This window comes from Aptenodytes patagonicus, chromosome 5 (genome assembly GCF_965638725.1).
Source record: "Aptenodytes patagonicus chromosome 5, bAptPat1.pri.cur, whole genome shotgun sequence".
NCBI lineage: Eukaryota > Metazoa > Chordata > Aves > Sphenisciformes > Spheniscidae > Aptenodytes > Aptenodytes patagonicus.
In genome coordinates this window covers 39,129,494-39,151,658 of record NC_134953.1, presented here as the reverse complement: position 1 = coordinate 39,151,658, position 22,165 = coordinate 39,129,494, and the positions used below count along the sequence as shown (strand labels likewise).

General features: G+C 49.5%; 1 protein-coding gene across 2 annotated transcripts; it reads left to right on the top strand.

Moving 5' to 3' along the window:
- The first annotated feature begins 323 nt into the window (after positions 1–323).
- On the top strand, positions 324–20,662 carry DNAJB12 (DnaJ heat shock protein family (Hsp40) member B12). 2 transcript variants are annotated; one of them, XM_076339435.1, is made up of 9 exons: positions 324–462; positions 4,317–4,488; positions 5,962–6,107; positions 9,247–9,432; positions 11,428–11,507; positions 12,673–12,782; positions 15,933–16,105; positions 17,149–17,294; positions 18,690–20,662. In XM_076339435.1, the coding sequence occupies exons 1-8, from the start codon at positions 330–332 to the stop codon at positions 17,268–17,270; spliced, it is 1,122 nt and encodes a 373-aa protein (XP_076195550.1). In that variant the 5' UTR covers positions 324–329; the 3' UTR covers positions 17,271–17,294; positions 18,690–20,662. The 2 variants fall into 2 exon arrangements, with proteins under 2 accessions (XP_076195550.1, XP_076195549.1); XM_076339434.1 differs by having other exon boundaries at positions 17,149–17,300.
- The last annotated feature ends 1,503 nt before the right edge of the window (positions 20,663–22,165 follow it).

Genomic DNA, 22,165 nt, shown 5'->3' with positions numbered 1-22,165 from the left:
TGTCCGTTCTCCCCGGCGCCGGGCCCGCGTCACCCCACCCGCCCTCCCCACCGGCAGCCAGAAGAGGGGGAAGGGAGGCCGCCGCCAGCGGGGCGGCTCCCCCGCGCGGTGGGAGCTGGACGGGGCGGCTTTCCCCGTTCCGCCCGGGGCCCTGGGGGGGTCCGTGGCCGCCCCCGCCCCCGCGGCTCCCTCTCCCCGGCCCCGCCTCGCTGCCGCGCCAATGCGGGCCGGCGGGGGCGGGGCGCCCGTGACGCCATCAGGCCGCGCGCGGCCCCGCCCTCTCCACCGCCCCCCCCCGCCCGCCCGCCCGCCCGGCCGCCGCCGCCGCCATGGAGTCGAACAGGGACGAGGCGGAGCGGTGCATCGGCATCGCGCTGGCCGCCGCCAAGGCCAACCAGCCCGACAAGGCCCGCCGCTTCCTGGAGAAGGCGCAGCGCTTGTACCCCTCGCCGCGGGTCCGCGGTGAGCGCGGGGGGGGGGGCCCGGGGGAGCGGGGCCTGCGCCGCCGCCGGCCGCCGCCGCGCCTGACCTCTCACCCGCACCGCGCCTGCGCCATGCGCCCTGCGGGGGGGGGGGGTGGCGCGCGGGGCACGCCGGGCAGGCGAGTCCGCCACGGGGGGGCGGGGGGCGCGCGGCCGCTCCCAGTGGGCTTTGCGGCGGCCTGGCCCCGCCCCCGTGAGGGGCTGTGCTCGGTCCGGTCGTGTGCCGCCGGCCTTCCCCCCCCCTCCGGGGCACTGCGGCCCCCCGGGGCTGCTGTTTACCGGCCGTCACCTGTTACCGGCGGCGTGCGTCTCCGCGGTGCCGCCCCTCACCGATTCGCGGCCCTTTTCGTTAACCGGGGCGGGCGTGGGGACGTGAGGAGAGGGTTTCCGTCCCGCGAGGAGGGCGGGAAGAGCTGCGCTAGGAGCGGAGCGCCGTGGGTTTAGTACCTCCCTAAACTCCCGCTGCTGCTGTGCCCCTGACCCGCGGGCGGGCGGGGGGGGGCCGCGGTCGCGGCTGCTCGTGGGAGCATCGCCGGGAGGATGTCGCTGTGGGGAGAGAAGGGGCTTGGCAAGGCGGAAGAGGGCTTCGGCGGGGCTGCAGAAGGCCTCCCTCCTCTCCCCGCCTGGCGTTTGGGCCGTCCCGCAGTTCCGTCCCCCCCGCAGAGGTGCCGCCGCGCTGGCCCCGGGCTTGGCAGCAGAACCCCCTCGCTCAGCACCTCAGCCCGAGGAGCGGCGGTTTGCAGGCGGGCAGGCGGACGGACCTTGTGTGAGCTTACGTGCTCCAGCGCCCTGTTTTCCCCGGCTAGTCCGCTCGGCAAGTGTTGCTCCTCATTTCGTATGCCCCCATTGATTACCACAGCACAGCTGCTGCAGGTCATTTCAGCACGTGTAAAAAATAATCTTCCTTCTTGAAGGCCTTCTGCCGGTTTTATGGGTTTTGAGGAACGATCTCGTTTCCTGCAAGCTTTATGGCGTACGTAATTAATGTGTCACAAAAGCAACTGGGAATTGGTTTGTAGAAGCAGCCAAACACAATTCTTTCTCCGTGTGTTCTTAACGTTGCAGAAATTTATGCAAAGGGCTGTAGATTTTTTTTTTCCTTTTTTACTTTGACAGACCTTATCTGAGTTTTGATTCTTTGGCTGTGTTTTGCAGCTTGTCTGTCCTGCGGACAGCCCAGGGCTTCCTGTAATCCTCTCGCTGATTGCACAAGGCCTCTTCCTGTTCCCTCAAACGCAGTGTATCAGCCTGTCGTACGTGTGATGTGGTTTCCTTTCCCATTCAGAGTTTATACTTTTGCGAAATTACTGGGTAGGAAAAGTGACTTTTGGAGGAAAAAGCATGGCAGAAAGACCCACCCTGACAAGGACTGCTCTTCCTGAGGAGCTCTGCTAGGGCGCGCACCAGAAAAGCAGATCTGGATGACAGCAAGCACCAGTTTGCAATGTAAAGCAGTCATGTTTTGCCCTAATCCCGTGGCCTGGGACAGCCAGAATAAAAGGTGGGGTATGTAGTGTTAGAGAACTGGAGCACAGGGGAGGAAAGCAAAGGAAAGGCGGGCAGCAGGGCAAGTTAATGTTAGTGTGCTAATTTGTGGCCAGGCCCAACCAAGCTGCTGGTACAAGTTTCACATCCGAGCTGCCGTCCAAGGACCCTTTGCTTGATGTCGTGCTGGTTGCTCACCCGTGCACTCTGGGTCTGTAGTTGCGAAATGTTGCCAAAGATCCCACAGTTACACGGTGGTCGTTGAGTCTTCAGGTAGTTTGTGTGCCCCTGGGAAATCTCTTCTCTTTCTCATGAGTTACGCTGGGTTTGACAACGATCAGCGACGTGGACCTTGTGCAGCCGGCGCTTCAAACTCTGACCCTGGCTGGGTCCTACACGAGTCGTCACAGGATCAGCAAAGGGTTTTGCAAGGGGATTTCAGCAGAAATCTTCTCCTACGTAAACACAGCCAGGCATGCTGGTATAGACAAAGTCCCACTGGTCGCCTTTAAGCGGGAGTTTTGGAAAAATTATCAGAAGTTGAACAAATGTTGGCTAATAAGCGAGGAAAAGTGATCCATAGCACATGCTTGGTGAGGAGCTGAGTCGGCAGAACTGAAAACTAATTCAGCAGTCTCTGCTTCAGTAGTTCATGAATTTGCGCTGTGCTGTGGCTGCACGGAGGACCAGCGTGGCTTTGGGATGCAAAGCAATAGGACTGGGACTGCAGAGCAAAACAGGACTGAGCCGTGGCCAAACGTGGACTTCTGTGGTTCGTTTTGGGAACTACGCTACCAAAAATCCCTTGGCTGTAGGGAACGGAGCCCAGAACAGCAAGAGTGGGGTTGGTGGAGGGACAGCCTCGCGAGACAAAGTTTAAAAGTGCCTGGGTGAGGGAAGGATTTATTTTTCTGAAAGCTGAAATCCGTGAAGCCCCCGAGCTCAAAAGCTCATCTAGTGAGTTACTGCTCGTTAGCCTGCTGTCATTTTTATCCTTTGTCCTGTAACAATTGCCTGTATTGGCTGTTGGATTACCGAGTGGTTTTTTCTCGCCCCTACAAGCTCTGTGGGGCAGATAGGATATCTCGGCTCGTCTCTTGGCCTGCAAGTGTTGTTTGCGCTTGCATAAAGAACGTGATACCCCCGTAGTGCAAGGTCTGTAATGTGCAATCTGCAGGAGGAGATGGAACGTCCTTCTCGGTTCTAGGCCCTGGATAAAGGACTGCAAGCTCGTCAAGTTACTGATGCCTTTGTAAATAACATTGTCTGGTTTTAATCATTTAATAAAATGTGCCTGTTCTCTTTAATGGGGATGCAATATATAAACTTCAGAAACTACAGGCGTGAAGAGATCGGTCTGATATTTGGTTAAAAAAAGACAAAAATAGTTTAAAAAGATGGCGCTATCCAGCTGCCAGGGAAATGCATGATGGAAAGAGACTTCTGTGCTTGGAGGAGTCTCAGTTGGTTTCACAGTGTTGCCACCTGTGCTGTTACGCCAGGCCTGAATGTTTGACCCCTCTTGGCTGAAAAGGACAGAGGAGCCTTTGTCTGAGTGTCAGAGTCTCTGAGCCTTGCAAGGAGGAGGCGATAGTCTGCAGCAGTTTACCCAATACACATGTGCACCCCACTTAAGAAAAGGGAAACCATGTTTGTGCAATTCATATTCGGTAATTGAGAGAGAAGATGGTTTTCACAGCTTCTTCTACACACATCAAATACGTAGGTAAGGCAGCGCAAGAGAACAAAGCACGCTTCTGACTCATGTGCTACGGGTCCTACTGTGCTGCCAGCAATCAGTGCTGCAGCTCTCTGTCCCCAAAAGGGGAGCGTCCCTGTGTCCCCATGTGACTGGCATCCCATGGTATTATTTTCTAAGCTCTCTAAAGATATAGCATTATCCCATAATTTACCCAGCGCAGTAGACTCTCAAAAGCAGGAGATAAAGAAGAATAATATGCTTTATAATATGCTAGAGAACAAACATGGAAATGCTTCGCTGTTAAGGAGAGATGTGGGGAAAAAAGGAGAGGAGAAGAATGCGCTGCTTTGGTGATCCACTGTGGCTCCCGGACTGTCCGGCTGGGTAGGCCTGGGATTTTGGTGGAGGTTGCGTGCGTTGGGAGAAGCAGGCAATATCTACAGCTGTAGCCGTCACATCTGGGCAAGAAGCAGCAGGAGCTCAAGGGTTGGGTGAAAAGGTGAGGGTCCTTCTGACAAAGGGTGGGGGATCTTAGAGCAGTGGCAGAGATGAAGAGGGGTCTCTTTATGGGAGAGTGGGAAGGGCAGGTTGAGCTTGGCGGTCTCTTAACTTCTTTTTTTTTTCTTTTCATCTTTTTCTCATTTCAGTTCTGCTTGAATCACTCAAGAATGAGCAATCAGCCAATGGCCAGTCCCAATCCAGGGAGTCCACAAATCCTCAGTTCAAGAAAATGAGTGGAGACTTCCCATCGGCCAACGGAGAGGCTGGGGGGGAGGCCCCCAAGGGCTACACTCAGGACCAGGTGGATGCAGTGAAGAGGTGTGTGTGCAGCTCTCCACGGCTTCAGCTTGCAGTTTGAGTTTATCATGTGATACCAGTCTGTTTTTCACAATGTTTTAAAGATGTAATGGTGGAACATGAAGGAGGAAGGCAGAAAGAGTAGGTAGAGTTGGACAACAGCTCATGTTCTGTGCCATGTGAGGAGATCTGGTCAGCTTTGAACCATATCGAGTGGTTTTTAATTCACTAGGTGTTTAAAAAGGTATCTAGGAGGATTTATAGCTACAGCAGCCCTGGGAGGCAGCTGGGTTGGGTCTACGAGGGATGAGATTTTTCCCCCAAAGGCATGTATGAGGGCTAGAACTGTAGGCACGTAGGCCTTTTCCAGGCCGAGGTCCAAAGAGGCATTTTGGATGCATTCATCTCATGGACTTAACATTAATGTTTGCTTTAGTGTTATTCAATAATACTGTGAAAAATCCCATGTGGTCCTGAGATCCTGTAGGTGGAAGTCATGGCTCATAGCTTGCAGTAGGCAGCCCTCCTGCTCTAAGCTTTGCTCTAGTAGCAAGTGACAGGGCATATCCCTTTTCCTCTCTCCTGATGATATTCTGCTCATGGTCTCTCTTAGAGCCCAATAAAGTAGAAATCCGCCACAGGACGCTTCACTCTGTTAGCACAATGCACTTCTAAAGCTTCTGCTGGAAAGTCCCAGGACATGTTTATCTAGTCACCTGTTTTCCCATCCCTGTTTCAAGCTGTTCTTTATTCCTTTCTGCCATTTGCAAATACTGGAAGTTCTGAACTGCAGGCACAGTCACTTGGTAGACTTTATTTAAGGTTATGGGCATGATCTGAATTGCGCAAGAACTGCTCTGGCTAATGGACTTACGGAGATGCTTGTTACGTCATCCATTTCTCCAAAAACCCAGCCTGCTGTATTCTGTCTCGTCGAAGTCATGTGAGAAGGAGGAACCATCACTGGGCTGCGAGTGTACCCAGAACGAGCTGGGCTGCTCATACAGGCTTGGGCAGCTCCCTCTTTCTTCCTCTAGAATTTAGCTGATGTTATTTTTAAGTCTGTGAATTAACTGAATCTGAGGAAGGGGGTTGAAAAGCCAATAGCCCAGCTATCCTTCAGATCCCAGCCTGCTGTTTCTAGTCCCTCCCAGACAGCCTCCAAAACATGAGCATGATGAATCTGAAGCTTATTTGCCAATCACATTCTTCAGCAGTTGATATCATTGCCTGAGGAGAGGCCCTTCTACCTCTACTGGCTTGACTTGCTCTGTGAGAGTGTTTGCGTGCTAGTAATGCAGGCACAGCGGGAATGAGTCTGTGAAAAAAAATGGGACACCCTCTGAGGAATTAGAGCTGAGTAAACCAGAGTTCACTGAACAACATTGATCGAAACTGTGATGCGTGAGATGTTGCAGAGTTGACGTATTCAATGCAAAGTGGTTCTCACAGCTGAAACTAACTGTCCATGTTTTCTCCCCTCTCTACTGGCAGGGTAAAGCAATGCAAAGATTACTACGAAATTCTGGGAGTAAACAGAGAAGCTTCTGATGAGGACCTGAAAAAGGCTTACCGGAAACTTGCACTGAAATTTCACCCAGATAAGAACCACGCACCAGGGGCTACCGAGGCATTTAAAGGTAAAGAACATTTCCAACTTTGTGATTTGCCCTCAACTATCAGGCAATGGTGCTGAGCTGGGCTAGCAAGGACTCTTAAACAACCTCACGAGTCAGGTAGAGTGAAATAAAGCTCTTCTTAGTAAAGTTGTATCTCTTCTTCTGAGCTTTGTATTATGAACAAAGTATTCTCTAAGCTTAAAATAATAAACACAGGTTGGCATGGATAGGCTTAACCTCTGGTAGTCGGACAAGGAGAAGCCTTCCTTCCCTTTCTCCTAGCAGCCCTTCCTGTGTGTTGCTCCAGCCTCCTGCCACGCTGCTCAGGAGGAAATTGGGATGTTAACCGTCCTTTTTTTTGGAGAGATGCAGGAGCATTCACCTAGCAGGGGGAAGCTCCAAGTCCTGCAGCCATCCAGCACAGGGCAGGTGCTGGGGTGCATCCCCGTCTACTGACAAATCCCGTAGAAACCCAGTAAGTTGTGCAGCACCAGAGGCAGCCCTTGGGTTCACGAATCCCTTGGGAGAAATGTTGCCAGGCAGGCCCGATGGCAGGAAACTCAGTCTTCTTCAGAACTGGTATTTAGACTCTTCCACTCATTCAGCATTTCAGGCAGCCAGTAAGCCTTCAGGTTTCTAAGGAAGCACTCGGCAGCTGACTGTTGCGAAAGGCTGCGGACGGAATTGGTGGATAGAAACCGCAGGTGAAAATTTCTAGGGTGAAACTGCCCCAGCCATACGGCTGAGCCCAGCCAGAGTGCAAAAAAGGTCACCAGGAGCTTCAGTTCTGCTGTAAAGAGCCCAATTCTCAGGGCCTCTCTACAAATGCAGCAGGGATGTTTCCTGGGTAATAAGATACCTTAAAACTGGAGTAATTTTCCAAGGGAAATGCTATTGCTTGGAACATATAACCCCATTTTCCTTTGCAAGCTGTGGAAGTTTGATTGTTATCATTGAGCTAAATGGAGAACTTCTTGGTGCCAGTTGTACAGCACTGATTTTGCAGTGTTAAGCCATTTAAATACTGTGGTCTGATTCCGGCCATCTTGGGAGTGAAATGCATGAGACTTCTGCTGGAGCAGGGAGCAAGGCTAGCCTGGTGTGAGTGTATTGATACAGTATTCGGGTAAGCTTCTAGTAGACATGAATTCAGCAGTAAAAGTCTTATGTAAGGTTTGTTCAAGTCTTTTAAGACTTAAATCCATAACTGATAAGTGTGTTGCTGTTAGCAAATAGTGAGCTGACCCCCAGCTACTTGGGAGAGCCTGTTTTAGTATGGGTGCCAGATTAAAGAGTGAGCATCTGCAGACATCTATCTACACTGCATGTGCAGTAAGCTGCTGTTTGATAGTTTATCCTTCAGTCCTTGCTAAGTGGCGAAAGGCAGGTTTCTTCACCTGTAATCTTAAATAATGATGTTTGCCAAAGGCTTTGACAAGAGTTACATGCCAGAAGCCGTGCGTTAAGCAAGGTGCCCTTTATCCTCCACCACAGAGCTATCTGCTCTCAGATTATCTCCCCTCCAAGCCTTGCCTCGTTGGCTCTCCCGTCCTTCAGCCCCCGAGCTGAGCTCTTAGTTTGCAGGGCTCGCTGAAGTCCAGCTGTTTGGTTCCAGAGGGTGAAGGGGGAAATGTGCACCGCTATGAGGGTTTTAGTTAATTTTTTCTTACATTGATGTATTAGCTGAAGTCTTGGCATTCATCTTCCCAGTGACAGCTGATAAAGCGTTACATCTTGTCCTGAGACCTTGTTTCAGTCCATAGTTGCAGTTGGCTGCAGTCTGTCTTGCAGCAGATTTGCATCACTACCTTTGGCTGACGTTGGAAAAAGAGTTGAACCTGGCTACTTTGAGCTAAAATCCTGATTTGGAATAAGGTGTTTCTTGGGCTTTGTCAGCAGAAAGTCAGACAGCGAACAAAACCCTGAACCGCTCCATTTTCGTTGCTTAACCACACAGTTTGAAAGAACAAGCTAATATGCTGAGAGTTAGTCCTTGTTGTCTGGCTTCCTTGCCTGGTTGTAGAAATGTTTGATCTGTGTGCACTAATTATAACCAAGAAGGAGAACAAGTGTATTGACATTACATCCTCCATGCTCCAAATCTCTAGCCCAAGAAGAAACCGTACACCTCGATCTGACTACCGGGAAAATATTGAATCTTGGAGTTAATCTCCTCCAAAGGGCATGTATCTCCCTTTTCTATCACTTCTGCCTCTGCCTTTTATACACCAGGCAACTACTGCCATGAAGATTTTTGCCTCTTTGCAACACAGGGAGGAGAGAGGATAGGCTCTGCAGTCACGTAGGGAGGCTCTTGGGTAGGTTGGCACAGAGGGGAAGTGGTAAGCTGGAACGTGTCGAGAGAGGAGTACAGAAATAGGAGGGTGGCAGGCAGACATTCTGGTAGAAAGGCTCAAACATGCTGAGAGTGGAAGGAGAGTGACCTGGGGAAGTGGTGGGGGTTTAGTTCCAGTACATTTCCACTGTCACAGGCACTGGTTAACAGTCCTTGTAATTATGCACCTTACTTCTGGCATCTGGAAATTTTGAAGTTCATAGCTGACAGACACAAATTATAGCCAACGTTTCCTTACTAGCTTTTATGGGAGGTTTTAAAGTCTCTTTCAGTGATCTTCCGTATTTAAATTCTTTGCAGTTCTGGTTTTAGGCTATGACATTGAATTCCCTTAATGCCACTTTTGAATAAAATTTGTCAACTAAAATTGTATTTTCCTATACAGTTGCTTACGGCTGAAGGATTTGGGCATTAGTTGTTCAAAAGAAATAACAAGTTTCATTAAGTGAAACGTGTAGCTGCTCTACTACCAGTATTGCCTTCGCAATTCATAGTTTCATTCATTTGAGAGGGTTTCTCTAGGGACGTACACCGAATTCATACCAGTCATATCATAACTTCTTCATTTGAATTAATTAAGGCCTTTTTCATCGAGTCTCTTGGTGTGGTTTCCTTCTATCTGTGTTTGCTAGAGAAGCATGCTAGGTACTAGTGCTGCGCCGCTGAAGTAGCCTGTTGAAAAGACGTGGGTAGTTGAGAATCTCATTTGTGTAATGAGAAAGGCAAGTCCTGGCAGTTTGCGGGGCTAAATGTTTTATCTGTAGAAGAAAGAAGCTAATTGCTTCCTTATTGTCAATATTTCAGCCATTGGTAATGCGTATGCAGTGTTGAGCAACCCAGAGAAGAGGAAGCAATATGACCAGTTTGGAGATGAGAAACTCAACCCTGCTCGGCACGGACACAGTCACTCGGACTTCCACCGCGGGTTTGAGGCAGACATCTCCCCTGAGGACCTCTTCAACATGTTTTTTGGTGGTGGTTTTCCTTCTAGTAAGCACGTTAAACCTTAATCTCTTGAATGGGATCCGATCCTTTTGACAGAGCAACAATGCAGTAGTGATTTATTTGGCCGTGCAAGGATTGCTGAGTTTGATGAGAGAGAGTTCTCCTTCACACATGACCTAAACACCTAGAGTTTTCTAAATTGTTCAGATGGGTACTTGGAGAACTCGGCATCCAGCAGGTAATACCATCAGAGCTGGAATTCTTCCCAACTTCAGGTATTTGTTTGCATGCTGGCAACATCAGCTGTTATTAGGTTGGGTTGAATGTTAGAACAAAAAATGACTTGTTTTAAGGCTAGTTGTAAAAATAATCCTGTTTTGAAGAAGGCTTTTCTGCCTGGTGGTTTTAGAAGTTAAATCTTCTCATCAGAACAAACTATGGTAATGCCTGGGCCTTGTTCTTGATCTGTATCTGCTCTGCCATGCAGCTGAAGCAGTCTCTTCGAGATCAGTGTCCACTTCCTTCTTTCCACTGTGTCCCATAAAAAAGAGAAAAGTGTTATTTCTAGAGGATAATTTAAACCTCTTGGATTGAAAATTAAATCTGTATCCTGTCTATCCACAGTGCTGATCGTGGTTTGGGTAGCAGGAAAGAACCAAGTAACTGTTCCTTCACTTGATCAGTTCCGATCAAAAAAACACAGATTTAATATAAGGATAAGTGTATTTTAGAAGACTCCCTTGTATTTGCTCTAGTCATATTTGACCTGCAGTCGGGGCAGTGGTTATTTGACCTTTGTGGACCAACTTGGAAAAATAAGTATTTTTGTTTCAATTGAGAAGATTTCCTCTGGTAGCTCTTTCCTATCCAGTATGTAAGAATTAACACACTAACATCAAGTACTTGCAAAGGCATCTTGAAGCCTTTTGCAGCATTCATGTTCTGCCTGTCAGAGAGGTGAAGCTACTCCAGTAAAAACAGCAGGTTGCTATTTTAGCTCAGTTTTTTTTTCCTTTCCTCACTGTCCCAAGAGAATTCAGGACTGCTTTCTCAGCCGGTCTCCCTTTTCAGCTGTAGTTTTGACATTTAAAACAAGACATGGAAGAACTCTGGTTTTAGGTGGAAAAACTACCAAAATTTTCTTTTTGTTATTGGTTTTAATCTAAAGTAAATTCACTTAGAAGCGAGGAGGCCTGTACAAGATATTCTCTCTACATAGCTGACCCTGCTTTGAGCAGGAGGTTGGGCCTCCTGAGGCCACTTCCAACCTGAATTTTCATGTGATCCTACAAAATCCTATAGACGGATGTCTGTGCCCACCACCAGTTTGCCTTCAGACATATCTGCTCAGTACACCTTAGGAATACTCCTTTTTCAGCTGCAGCTTATATAGCTCAATTTGTAAGTGTTGGCTTCAGGTGATGAATACAATTTTTTTGTATGAATTCTTCTATCAGTCTCCTGTGGAGTCCCATATCCACTTCGCCCTAAAGCTACAGCCATTTCTGTCAAGACAGCATGATGGAGTGGCTTGAGTCAGGGGCTTCAGCCGTGTGGCCTGCTGACCAAAACCATGGATGTGCACCTTGTGCACTGGGACATATGCAGGGATCTCAGGAATAGCCCAAGTCTGTCAAATCACCATTTCACTGAGACATCCCAGCTCCAGCCTGGAAGCAGCCCAGCCAGACAGATGTGCTGTCCTTCTTCCAGCTCTGAACTGGCTGGCATGCTGCTGGCTACGTGAAGTAGGCTGAACTGAGAGCAGTGGTAACGGCAGACCAGATCTAAGTGTGAGCACAGCGTGGATTATATCTTTGCTGAATGTGGCCCGAACCAAAGAAACAGATCAAGCCCATTCTGACAATGTTCAAAGTTAAAATTCCTGAATTTACTGTTGTCAGCACCCAGTCTACTTTTTCCTACTGTGTTTTTATTGGTGAGGCTGACATGGAACACAGCCACCTTTTGTGGTTCCTTCCTGGCCAGCCAGCACCATCTTACTCTGACTTTTGTTTAACAGTTTTCTTTTGCCTATAGGTAACGTTCACGTATACAGCAATGGCAGGATGCGATATACCTACCATCAGAGGCAGGACAGACGAGAACATCAGGGTGACGTAAGTGGAGAACAGGCAGGGGGCTGGGAGTCTAAAGGTTTTTCTGATACATGAATTGCGAGCTAGTTGGTGTGGCTGTCTTGTGAAACAGTCCTGCCTGTTTCCACTCCCCTGAACAGAAAGCTGGGGTCGTGGGAAGTGAGCTGCCTTCAGAATTTACACCAAGATGCGGTTTAATTTACTGGTGGTTGTTCTCCCAGGACTCTCATAGCTGTCATCCAGCAGGGAAAACGCTGGCGTGTCTTGAAACAGTGCCACCTTGAAATAAGATTGCACCAGTAAAGTGTACCTGTCTTTACCACAGAATAAGCATTTCCTTTCTGATTTAATTCTGTAATTTCAAAAGGTAAATCCACTTTTCAGATAATATGGATACTCGTGGCTCCTCCCAGCATGAACTCATTCTCCCTTTTATTCCAGTGTTGAAGATGGGGTGTTTCTAATCTGTGATGCTTAATTAACCAAGGAAGACACTTCATAGCATGAGCTATTTTTATGTTTTCCCATCACAGAAAATCTAAGTACATCTCCAGCACTCCAAGCCCTCTGGTCTAGAGAAGTGAGAATGAGGGACTTACTATTTAAGAGACCAGGGTTATGTATTGAAGATTACTATTTTCTGGGGATAGCCAATTATATTTTTTTTAAACAAACAAACAAACAAGAAGAACTTCCTGAATATTTTTTCTCAAGCTTAAAGGGGAAAGTGTACTCTGCTGGAACTGGAGGGAGCTCAGGAAGTGAGGTAGAGGGGGAATTACTTTCATCTGACACTGAAGAGGGGAGAAGGCTCTCCATAAAACCAGTTCTGCTCCCTAGCACAAGCAGGACAGAAACCACATATGCTCTAGGAAAAACAAAATACGGGCGTGAGGCTTTTGAAATTCACTCACAAGGTTCCCCCTGCCAGTCCCCTCTGCCCTTTGTCACATCTGGAGAAGGGGCAGTGGGTTTGGACCTTTGGAGTCACGCTGCCCTTTCTGGAGGGGAACTGTGGGCTGCTGGGTTCCCCCCAGTTATTTTGAGGTGCCTCCTAAGCCAAATGCCTGCAAAAAGCAGGAGAATCGAGGTTGTGTTAGGGCTGGGAGGGAGGGAGAGCGATGCCGTGGGATCCTTGTGTACAAGTGTATGGGTGGCACTCCACTGTGTGTTTCTGTTCCTTCAGGGTGGCCTTGGGTTGTTTGTCCAGCTGATGCCTATCCTCATCCTGATCATTGTGTCTGCTCTCAGCCAGATGATGGTCTCCAGCCCACCCTACAGTTTGAGCCAGAGACCGTTAGTACCTGTTACTCTAAAACTTATCCAGCTGGGGAGGGGGTTGGGTTCTGGAGGGCAGGGTGGCATGACAGGGTAGGGATCTAGGCTCTCTGTTTTTTCTGTCTTTTTTTTTCTTTTCCTTTATCTCATCACACCGTTGCTCTTGCTGCCAGATGTCTCACACATCAGTGAAGGCCTCCTGGTTCTCAAACAGGTCTTGAGATGGAAGGTGTGGGGAAGGTTGGAGGGTGCTTACTTGCCTAGGGGAGGATGTTCTTTGACAGGGACCTTCTGCAGCCCATACTCACAGCTGGGTGTGTCTGTCCTAGAAAGGGACAGACGAAATGACTTTGAGAGGCTGTGGCCCAGCACTGAGATCCCTTATGCAGGATGAATTGAGATGTAGAGTTAAATTGGGGTGTGAAAAACAAAAGCCAGATCTGTTCTTCATGAAAGCCTCAGTTTATACCAAGTACAAAGCAATAGAGGAAGAGAAGAAGGAATAGAAGACACTCCTGTAGAGTAAAAGACACTCCCAGAGAAATCTCCTATTTTTGAACTCTAATCTTGCCATGAAATAGCTATGGCCAGACATTTACTATGCGAAAGTGAAGCTGTTTCATTCTAGATCCTGTGGAAATGCCCCAGTCTGCTCACTTGGCCGACAAATGAAGTGAGTATTCTTACTCACTTTGCAGTGCCAACAAAGAATGGGAAAACAGGCTTGATTTCTGGCTGCTTGCATCATTCTTGACAAAAGCTTAATGCATTTTCAGTGGAAGTTCCTTATATGTATTTAAAGAGGGTAGACTTGGTTACAGCCAGTGGGCCCTGTTTAGTTTCACAGGTGACAACATTTGCCATTGATGATGTTAAATTCTATAAAAACCCAGCTTAGCTTTCGGGTCCAAGGTAAAGACTATGACATTAGTGCTTAGGAACCGAAAGATGGAGCGGTTTTGAAGAGGGCACAGTTAAGGGTTTTTCTGAGAGGCTAGAGAGTATTGAGATGTGATTTCTGCAGTTGATATTAGGACTATAAAATTAAGCATTATATATGTATACCAGTTTGTTCTATACTGGTGAAGAGGCGGTTTATGGGGTGAGAAGACGTTCAGTGGATGGCAGCTTTTAAGTGGGCTGGGGTTTGCTTCCAGCCTTGTCAGCTGTCAGAGGAAAGCCATCCCTGAGCCCCAGGTGTTTCTCTGCTGCTCAGTTCCCCATTCCCTGTGCTGTCCCTGTCTCTGCCTGCTCGGGTAGCAGCAAGCAAATGGATTTCTAGGTTTGGATTTGGGCAAGAGCGGCAAATGAGCTGATCCAGTCCTCTGTCATCCTTCCTGAGTGACCAAGGCACTTCAAATGGAATTAGCTCGCTCGCAAAAGGCGTGCTGTGCCGGCAGGCGGTGCTGCTCGCTTGCTCGCTCGCGCAGGCAGCCAGGCCCCTTTTGCTGCCTGATGTAAAGGGAAGTGCTGTGCTTGGCTGTCATTTGGCAGAAAGCTGGAGCTCGCTTCACTGAACTCAGTGAGCAGAAGGCGAGAAGCTTTTGGACCTGGTGAGGTTTTAATGGCACACGGAGATTTTAATGCCACTTCTTGATAGTGAAGCTGTCACTGAGAAAGGCAGAGTCCTAAAGAACCATTTGTCACTCCGTTGCCATTGTAAATCTCTTCCAAAAACTAGCTTTCTGCCGAAAGACCTGTCTAGTTGTGGGACTGTCTGTGCCACCCTGCTCTTCAATAACACCTCATTGAATTTGCCAGACTTAATTGCATGTCTGACTTCGAGTGGCAGGTTTCTTGTGCCAGATACTGCCCTTATTTTCATGCTTTACACTGAAGGATGCTTGAGTGGATGCTGCTGACGCTCTGCAAGCTTAAATACTCCTCCTTTGAGGGCACACTTTGTAGCCTCCGTAATTCATCTTTATACAGAAGAGGAATATGAACTTTGGGAGAGCTTAGGGCTCTGTCTTGACAGGTAAAATAGTGGGCTGAGCTTCTTCCAGACTGCATCTCTGCCAGCAGGCACTGCCGGAGATGCGTTAGCCTTTGTCTCAAAAAATGCCAAGAGCGCTCTTCGGTCATGTTCAGTCTATCCGATTACCCACCACTCGTCCCTGAGTGCTGGACCTTGATGAAACGTGCAGGAGTCTTTGAATCACTCCTGTAAACCCTGATATCAGACTGAAGGGCGAGCCGGATGAGTTAATGTTTATACCTGGCTTAAGAATCAGGCTCGCTTTTAATGCAGCAGCCAGCTGGTATTTATTATGGGAAACTTTGGGCACGTCTCCAGATGGAGCTGTTCCTGATGAATCCAGTGTTTGGGCACAGGTCCTGTGTTACAGCTTGCAAACACGCCTTAGTGAGTATCTCTAGGTTTGCTGGAGCGTTGGGGAAAATAAGTACAGGGCTCTGTCTGAAATGCAAATCCACAGGGGTAGGGTAAGAAGAGATTTCCTTCTAGAAAGTGCTTTCTGTACTGGTCGGTGCAGACTCGAGTGCTGAGCGGGTCTAATTTTGTTCTTGCAGCAACAGTGTTCATTGCAGCATGTGATGTGGTAGAGGAAGCTGACGCTCGTGGAGTTAGCAGATATCTTAGCAGAGGGGACTGGGTTTGACCGATGGGCAGCCTTGCTGAGCGAGGGGGCGTTGCTGGGGAGCTGTGACAGCCAGCCCCTGCTCTGCCTTCACCTCGGTGCTGCCGTGCTCCTCTGCACAGGCACCATTCTGCCACACTGGCTGCTCTCACCCTGCACCGCACAAGCATCAACCTCCGAGCTTTGTAACCATCCTTGGGGCTCACTGCCAAAAACAGATGGTGTCGTCAGCAAGGAAATTGCAGAGAGATTTAATTAGTGCTGAAAATTCTAATGAACACTTTATTTTAAGTGGGTTTAGGCCTTGGGCAATCTGCCTTAGAGTTATGTCTGTATTCAGAGCTCTGCCCACCTAGCTAGAGGCCTGGCAGGTTTTCTCTCCCTGTGTTGGCGTTCCATTTCCACCAGAAATGCTTCTCCTTTCCAAACCTTCAAGTCTGTGGACGCATAGGAGTATGTTTTCAGCGGTTTGGTATTGTGGCATGTTGTGCATTATAAAGAGCTGAGAGCTTTTTGCTCTGCCCTTGAAGCGTGCCCTACACTGTTCTGGCTCTTCTCCCTGAAATAGGTCTGTGGGTCACATACACAAGAGAGTGACAGAGCACTTGAAAGTCGTCTACTACGTATCCGAGAACTTTGCAGATGAATACACGGGCACGAACCTGAAAAATGTTGAAAGGAGTGTGGAGGACGACTATATTGCAAACCTTCGAAATAACTGCTGGAAAGAGAAGCAGCAGAGTGAGTAGCGTGGGGTCAGAAGCAGAGGGTCTTGGCTACTGCATGAGGTTGGCTTCGGAAAGGTCTTTTACTGGGGACTGAGTTATGCTAAAGTTATACTTTAACATGGTGTGAGCACATTTCATGTGTTGTTGGCTTTTTTTTCTGTCTATGACTTTGTGACAAATCCGGTATGTGGGGTTTTTTGTTTTGTTTTGTTTTTTAATGCTGCTGTAGAACTGGTCAGACAGGAGTTGTGCCCCGGAGGTTCCCTGCCATGTCAGTAGGGTATCTCTGATTTCCAGTGGAGGGGGAAGGTTGCAGCCATCTCATTTTCAGGAGGCCCCCAATAGCTCTGCGTAATATTTTAGTTGTTCGAGGACCATGTCTGAAAGTGTGCTGCCCATGGTGTCCTCCATCCTGCATCCCATCCCTGCTCAGAAGGCTGTGGTGGCAGCACTGACATGGCCTTGCATGCTGCTGAAGGCACGCAAGGGTTAGGAGGGACGGCTACCCAGCCAGACGGCGTGAGAGATGATCTGGCCATCCAGCCAGGCAGCAGAGTGTGGCGAGGGCAGCAAACTGTTTGCCCAGTCCCGGGGGCGACCTGACTTCTGTGCCCGCCCGTTCCCAGCAGGTGATGATCACAGCTCTTGGAGCAGTGGCCGGGGTAGGATTTGAGCGCCTGGGATGCAGGAGGGGCTGTTAGAGCCCCCAGTGGTGCCAGATGAGGCCAATGCACCGAGCTCTGAGCCTCTACGTTTCTTCTTCCCCGTGCTGCTGGGGTAACCTTTGTGTAGGCTGCCTCATGTGCCTCCTGGGACGAGGGGCAGGTCCCGTCAGGTTCCTAAGGCTTTCCCTGGGATGGATGAGCTGTCAGCAGATGTTACGCCCATCCTGTCCTAAAGGGCACGGGGCATTTCCTCAGCCTCATCCTGTGCTTCAGCTAGCCTTGAAGAACTTGAGGTGCCTCCTGCTCCCAGCAGAGCCCGTGGGGGGACGTGGCCTGGCGGGTGGGTCTCCTTCCACATCGCATTCGTAACGCTGGGCTTTTCCCTTTGCAGAGGAAGGCTTGTTGTACCGGGCACGCTACTTCGGAGACTCGGATCTGTACCAGCGAGCACAGAAGATGGGCACTCCCAGCTGTAGCAGACTGTCAGATGTTCAAGCTTCTCTGCACGGATAGTCACCGCCTGCCTGCTCAGCAGAGGTCTAAGTACGAGCTGGTGATGCTTCCCCTGGCAGCGGAGCAGGGCGTGATAGTGCTTTTCATACTTACTTAAATCTCTGTTTGAGACGCATATCTTCACGAGTCTCCTCTGGATGCACACACGTCACGGGGGGAAGCACCCCCCTCCGTCAAGCATACACTCGTTAATTGGGAAATTGATTTTGTTTAGTTTGCATGTCGGCACCCTCAGCTCTCTCCAAGCTCCCTGTTTTCTCTGGCACTGTCGGTGTTGGGTCTCTAGGAACACAGCAAAAGCCCCGGGCATGTTGGTGACTCAGCTGAGGTCTTGTCAACTCCGCATTCGATACAGCAGCTGTGCGCGCCTCGGCTGGTTGGAAGTTTTTTACCGGCCGTGGCAGCCAGCCGCCATGTTTTAATGAACCTTTGTTTGGTTGCTTTATTGTCTGTTTTACTGAAAAAGCTGTTATCCCCTGGCACTTGAAGCAGTATGATGATGGGGAACGGACTCCTACCAAACAGATGTTCCTTGCCCCCCGTTGCCTTCCCATGACACTCAAGGAGAACAAAGCAAATGGCCAGAGTTCACAGCAGGCTGTAGGAGTAACTTACTGCGTTAAACTGGGAATCAAAGTAAAAACAGCTGAGGGGGAGTCTGGAAGACTGGGGGGTTGGAGAGCTTGAATTAAGGCGAGCCCAGGTAGCACGCGTGAGACCAGGCGTGCTGGGTCACAGGAGAACTGCACGAAAATAATGAAAAAACTTGTCACGGAGTTTGGAGTCCTTTTTCTGCTTAATTATCTGGGCTGATTTCACCTACCAGATACTGCTGGAATGGCTGTAAAACATACAGGTCCCTCCTACCACAAAATTATTTGAAAACAGGGTTTCTATAGAAAATAAATCGGAGGTGAAGCTTGCACCAAGTGTTAGTTGTACGGACACCATTTGGGCTTGCAAAGACCTCTTGGGGACGTTGGACATCTAGCTGCTTGATTTGTAGACACAAGTAAGGAGGCTTAGGAGGGGAGGTTTTGTTTGTTTTTTATTTTCCTTGGCAAAGGGAGCACGTCTGAAAGTTTGGCCTTTAAAGCAAATCCTCTGGGTCGCATTCGGCCTTTTTTTGGGTGTATCCTGTTTTTGGAACCATTCTTATCTTGATATGCCCGCTGTCTTGTTTTGATAACTGCACCTCTTCTTTCACGATAGACCAGCATTAATTACCTGCTTTTCTTTAATTCCCTCTCTGTACCCGTGGTCTGAAAAGAGAGCTGCTCTTAAGCAGAGGGCCCGCTGCGGATTGAAATAGTGCAACTGAAAAAGCTGCTGCCTGTAATGGGGGGGGGGAAGGAAGGGGGGTGGTACGGTGACGTGCGATTGTCCGGAGACTGACACCGCTACCGCTTTTGTTCGCAGACTCTTGGAATGCCTGAAGACTTTTGGTGAAGTGCACTGAGCCGAGGTGACAGACTTGATATTTAAAAGAATCAAACCTTATCTTAAAAATGGAATTGGAGAATTAGCAACGCACAACTGCCCTCTTTCTTCTCTCTGCCTGTCTCTGCCGTTCGACCTACGTCTCAGGCAGCGATTAGGACAGGAAATCAAGCTGCCCGTCTTCCTCCTTCCCTTCCGACACTGCTAGCGTGCGACAGTCTCGTTGCTCCTGGGATCCCACAACCCCGAGAACAAACGCGTAGAGTGTAAAATAACACTAACTGCAGAAGCCATGAAGCAAAAGGAGACCCTTCGCGACTGCGCTGGTCACTGCCGACGGAGAGAGAAATTTGACAATTTGGTGATAAAAGAAAACTTTAGATAAAAGAGAAGAAAATATAATCTATTTAGAATTAATTTATAGCTGTATATATATTGTACTTTTAAACTATGCAGGGGTTGGATGATTAAATTATTTTGTTTTCTGCCTGGTTTGGTAAACAGGGAAGCGGGAAGTCTCTTCCCAGGGTGTCTCGCTCTGCAGCGCTTTCCTGCCTGACACACTAAAACAAGAATCACTTCGCAGTTACTGTATTTTGCTTTCTGGAGGACCGCGGCCTTCTGCGGCTTAGGATGTCGATACCTGCCTTTCGGGTTTTAATAAAAGAAATTCCAAATCTGTAGGGGGTAACAAAAGAAATCGGGGAGACTGTCCAGATTTGTGGTGTGGTTTTGCAGTGTTGGCAGAAGCTGCAGCGGGTCAGCTGAGCCCTGGCGTCGCACTCGGTGATGGGAAGGATTGTCCTGGATGGTTTTTGCTCATCAGTTGTTGGGTTTATTTGTGCACTTAACTTCTTTTTTTGCAGAGTCTGCTTTTATTTTGCCTCGTAATCAGCGTGCGGCATTCGTTCTGTAAAGAGGGCTTTCCATGAGCCGTCTCCCTTTGTTGGTGGTTTTTTTTGTGTGTCCTACACTTGGGGTTCCTCGCCCACCAGCGCTCCCGTTTGCAATGTGGCCACGGCCTTGACGCCCTCTCTCTAACGTTTCCTAGAGAAGACCTGTGAAATACTGCTAATTCATAAGAAACGGAGCTTTCTATTGCTTCTGTTGAAAGAAGTTTTGCCGGGGGAGATCGGAGAGTGCGCCTGATCTCTCCTCAGACCCCTCCTGAGCTCTGCAGCACGTCTCTCACTCGATCGCCGTCGGGCAGGACCAGCGTTAGGGCGGTGGGAGGGCACTCGAGGTTAGGAGACATCTCTTCAAAGCAAAACTGGCACGAGCGGAGCTACCTCCCGTGGAATAAACTGGATTTTTTTTTTTTGGTACTCTGCAGTTCATTTTTGTCTAAAGACATTTCCAGTAATGACCGTCCCCTGACACCCTCGGGGGAGTGAAAAGCGCGGCGGTTCCCACGTGGGGTGGCAGGGGCTGGAAGGGGTGAGAGGTAAGGTGGTTTTATTTCTTTATTGTTAGGAATCCACATGCTCTGTCTTCAGCTTTTTATTTATTTCGCAAAATATCAGCCCTCCCGTTAACTGCAAGCGTTGTTATCCCACAGCCACCACAACTTGGACCTGATTTTAAGGGGGTTTTTTTCTTTTTTTTTTTTAAATGATTCCTCTACCTTTGGAAGGAATTGGGTGGAAGTATGGCACTTGGAAACAGCTCTTAATAGAGGCACAGGCTAACCGGCATAAAGAGATCACGGGGAGGGGGTTAAACGAAAATCGTGTTTGCAAAAGGTGCTGTGTGTCTTGCACAACAGCATTCCTCGCCCAGAGCCTGCCCGCCAAAACCTTTTGATTTTTTTTTTCCCCCCAAGTAGATCTCCATGGGTAATAACGAGCGAGAAGGCGTAGATCCTAACGGATGGTCACAGAGGCTGTATCTCTCGATTTAGAATTAATTATACAATTGTACATCTATAAATAAATGTTTATAACGTGAAAGGCTCCAGCTGTGTTGGTGTCCTGCGGATCCTTGCCCCAGCCAGCTCCGGTTTTACAGCTCCTTCACGCCGCCTTCATCACATCTGCACAAGCGCTCGGCAAATGAAATTCGGCGTCTTTGCCGTCCCGGCAAGCCCCAGCAGCTGAGAGCTCCAGTGCTGCAGGAGGCTGTGAGGGCCTCCCCGGCATGGGAGAGGGAAGGGCGGGGAGAAGATGGAGAGGAGGTGGTGCCCCCCGAGTTAGCCACGGCTCCCGGCAAGGTGACAGCAAACGGACGTCTTTGCTTCAAACTGGTTCCACTGGGATGCTCCCAGCAGGGTGCCTCGTGCTGGGGGACCGCGCCTTCCTCCCCTCCCAGTGAAGCGCCACCGTCAGCCGGGTCCCCTGCATCCTCTGGCTGAGCTCTTTTGGGGGACGCTTTATTCTCATCCCAGAATGCAACCATCCTGGCAGCATCATCCTGGCGTTTTAAGGTGCCCTTTGGATGGGTCCTCATCTGGGGAGGGCAGCAGGCAGGAAGGCTGGGGCTGCCTTTGTCCTGGGTGGAAATGCTGGCTTGGACGTGCTTCCTGATGGTGGCGGCTTGGAAACTGCTGGCTGCTGGCCCAAAACCCTCGGAGTCAGATTTGGGGTCCGCACTTCCAAATGGGTCTCTTTTTTCCCACATCCCCCCTCCCCAGGGCACTAAAAGGCTTTTCCCGCAGCGCCTGGGGCAGGCTTGACCTTGTTGGCGCTCCCCTTCTCCTCCTCCTCCCCAGCCCCGCACACCAAAGGGCTGGAAGTTTTTTGGGGGGCTTTTTTCCCCCCTTTACCTTTTTTTTTTTTCCTTTCTCTCAGAGGCCAGGGGTCACACCACTTCCATTTCCCCTCAGCGCCGCATTCCTAGCAGCGGCGGTGAGTCAGCCCCGCCGGTCTCTCGCAACGCCTGCGCCAGCACACTGGCTGGGAGAGTCCGGCATGACCCAACGCAGCCGCCAGGCAAAACCCCCCAGTGCCACTGGCACAGACTCCGCTCCATTTTTTTTTTTTTTTTTTTTTTTTTTTTTTTTTTTTTTTTTAAATTCTGCAATTGGGTGCATCCACGCTCCAGTTTTTGGGGTGGTTTTGCTGCATTTCAGGTCATTCCCAGCTCAGAGCAATGGGAGATGCTTTGCATTTCGGTGTGCTGGTCCCTGCCAGCTCACCAAAGGCTATTTGGGCTGCCCATTAGCTCCTTCCCCACTTGGCAGGTTGTCAGCCGGAGCTTTTAATTGGAGCGGCCCCCAAAGGCAGGGGAGGCAGCAGGGGAAAGCAGGTGCCCCACGAGCATCCTCCTCTGGCAGGTAGGGAGCAAAGGGGACCCCGCTTCTTGCCACCATCACTTTTGGCAGCAACACATGAGGGTTTAGCTTTACCCTGGGATTTAAATCCTCGTTTGCCTTATTGCTGCTGATGCCCCAAAAGTCTCCCTTTCCCTGCCACCGTGATGGCACCCGGGAGGCCCAGGCTGATGCTGGTGCCACAAAT

Bases quoted from the DNA above. Each gene is read 5' to 3' on its own strand.
- DNAJB12 (XM_076339435.1), top strand. From the start codon at position 330: ATGGAGTCGAACAGGGACGAGGCGGAGCGGTGCATCGGCATCGCGCTG. The intron at 4,489-5,961 runs GTGTGTGTGCAG...CTCTACTGGCAG, and splicing joins CAGGTGGATGCAGTGAAGAG to GGTAAAGCAATGCAAAGATT. The intron at 12,783-15,932 runs GTTAGTACCTGT...TCCCTGAAATAG, and splicing joins TACAGTTTGAGCCAGAGACC to GTCTGTGGGTCACATACACA.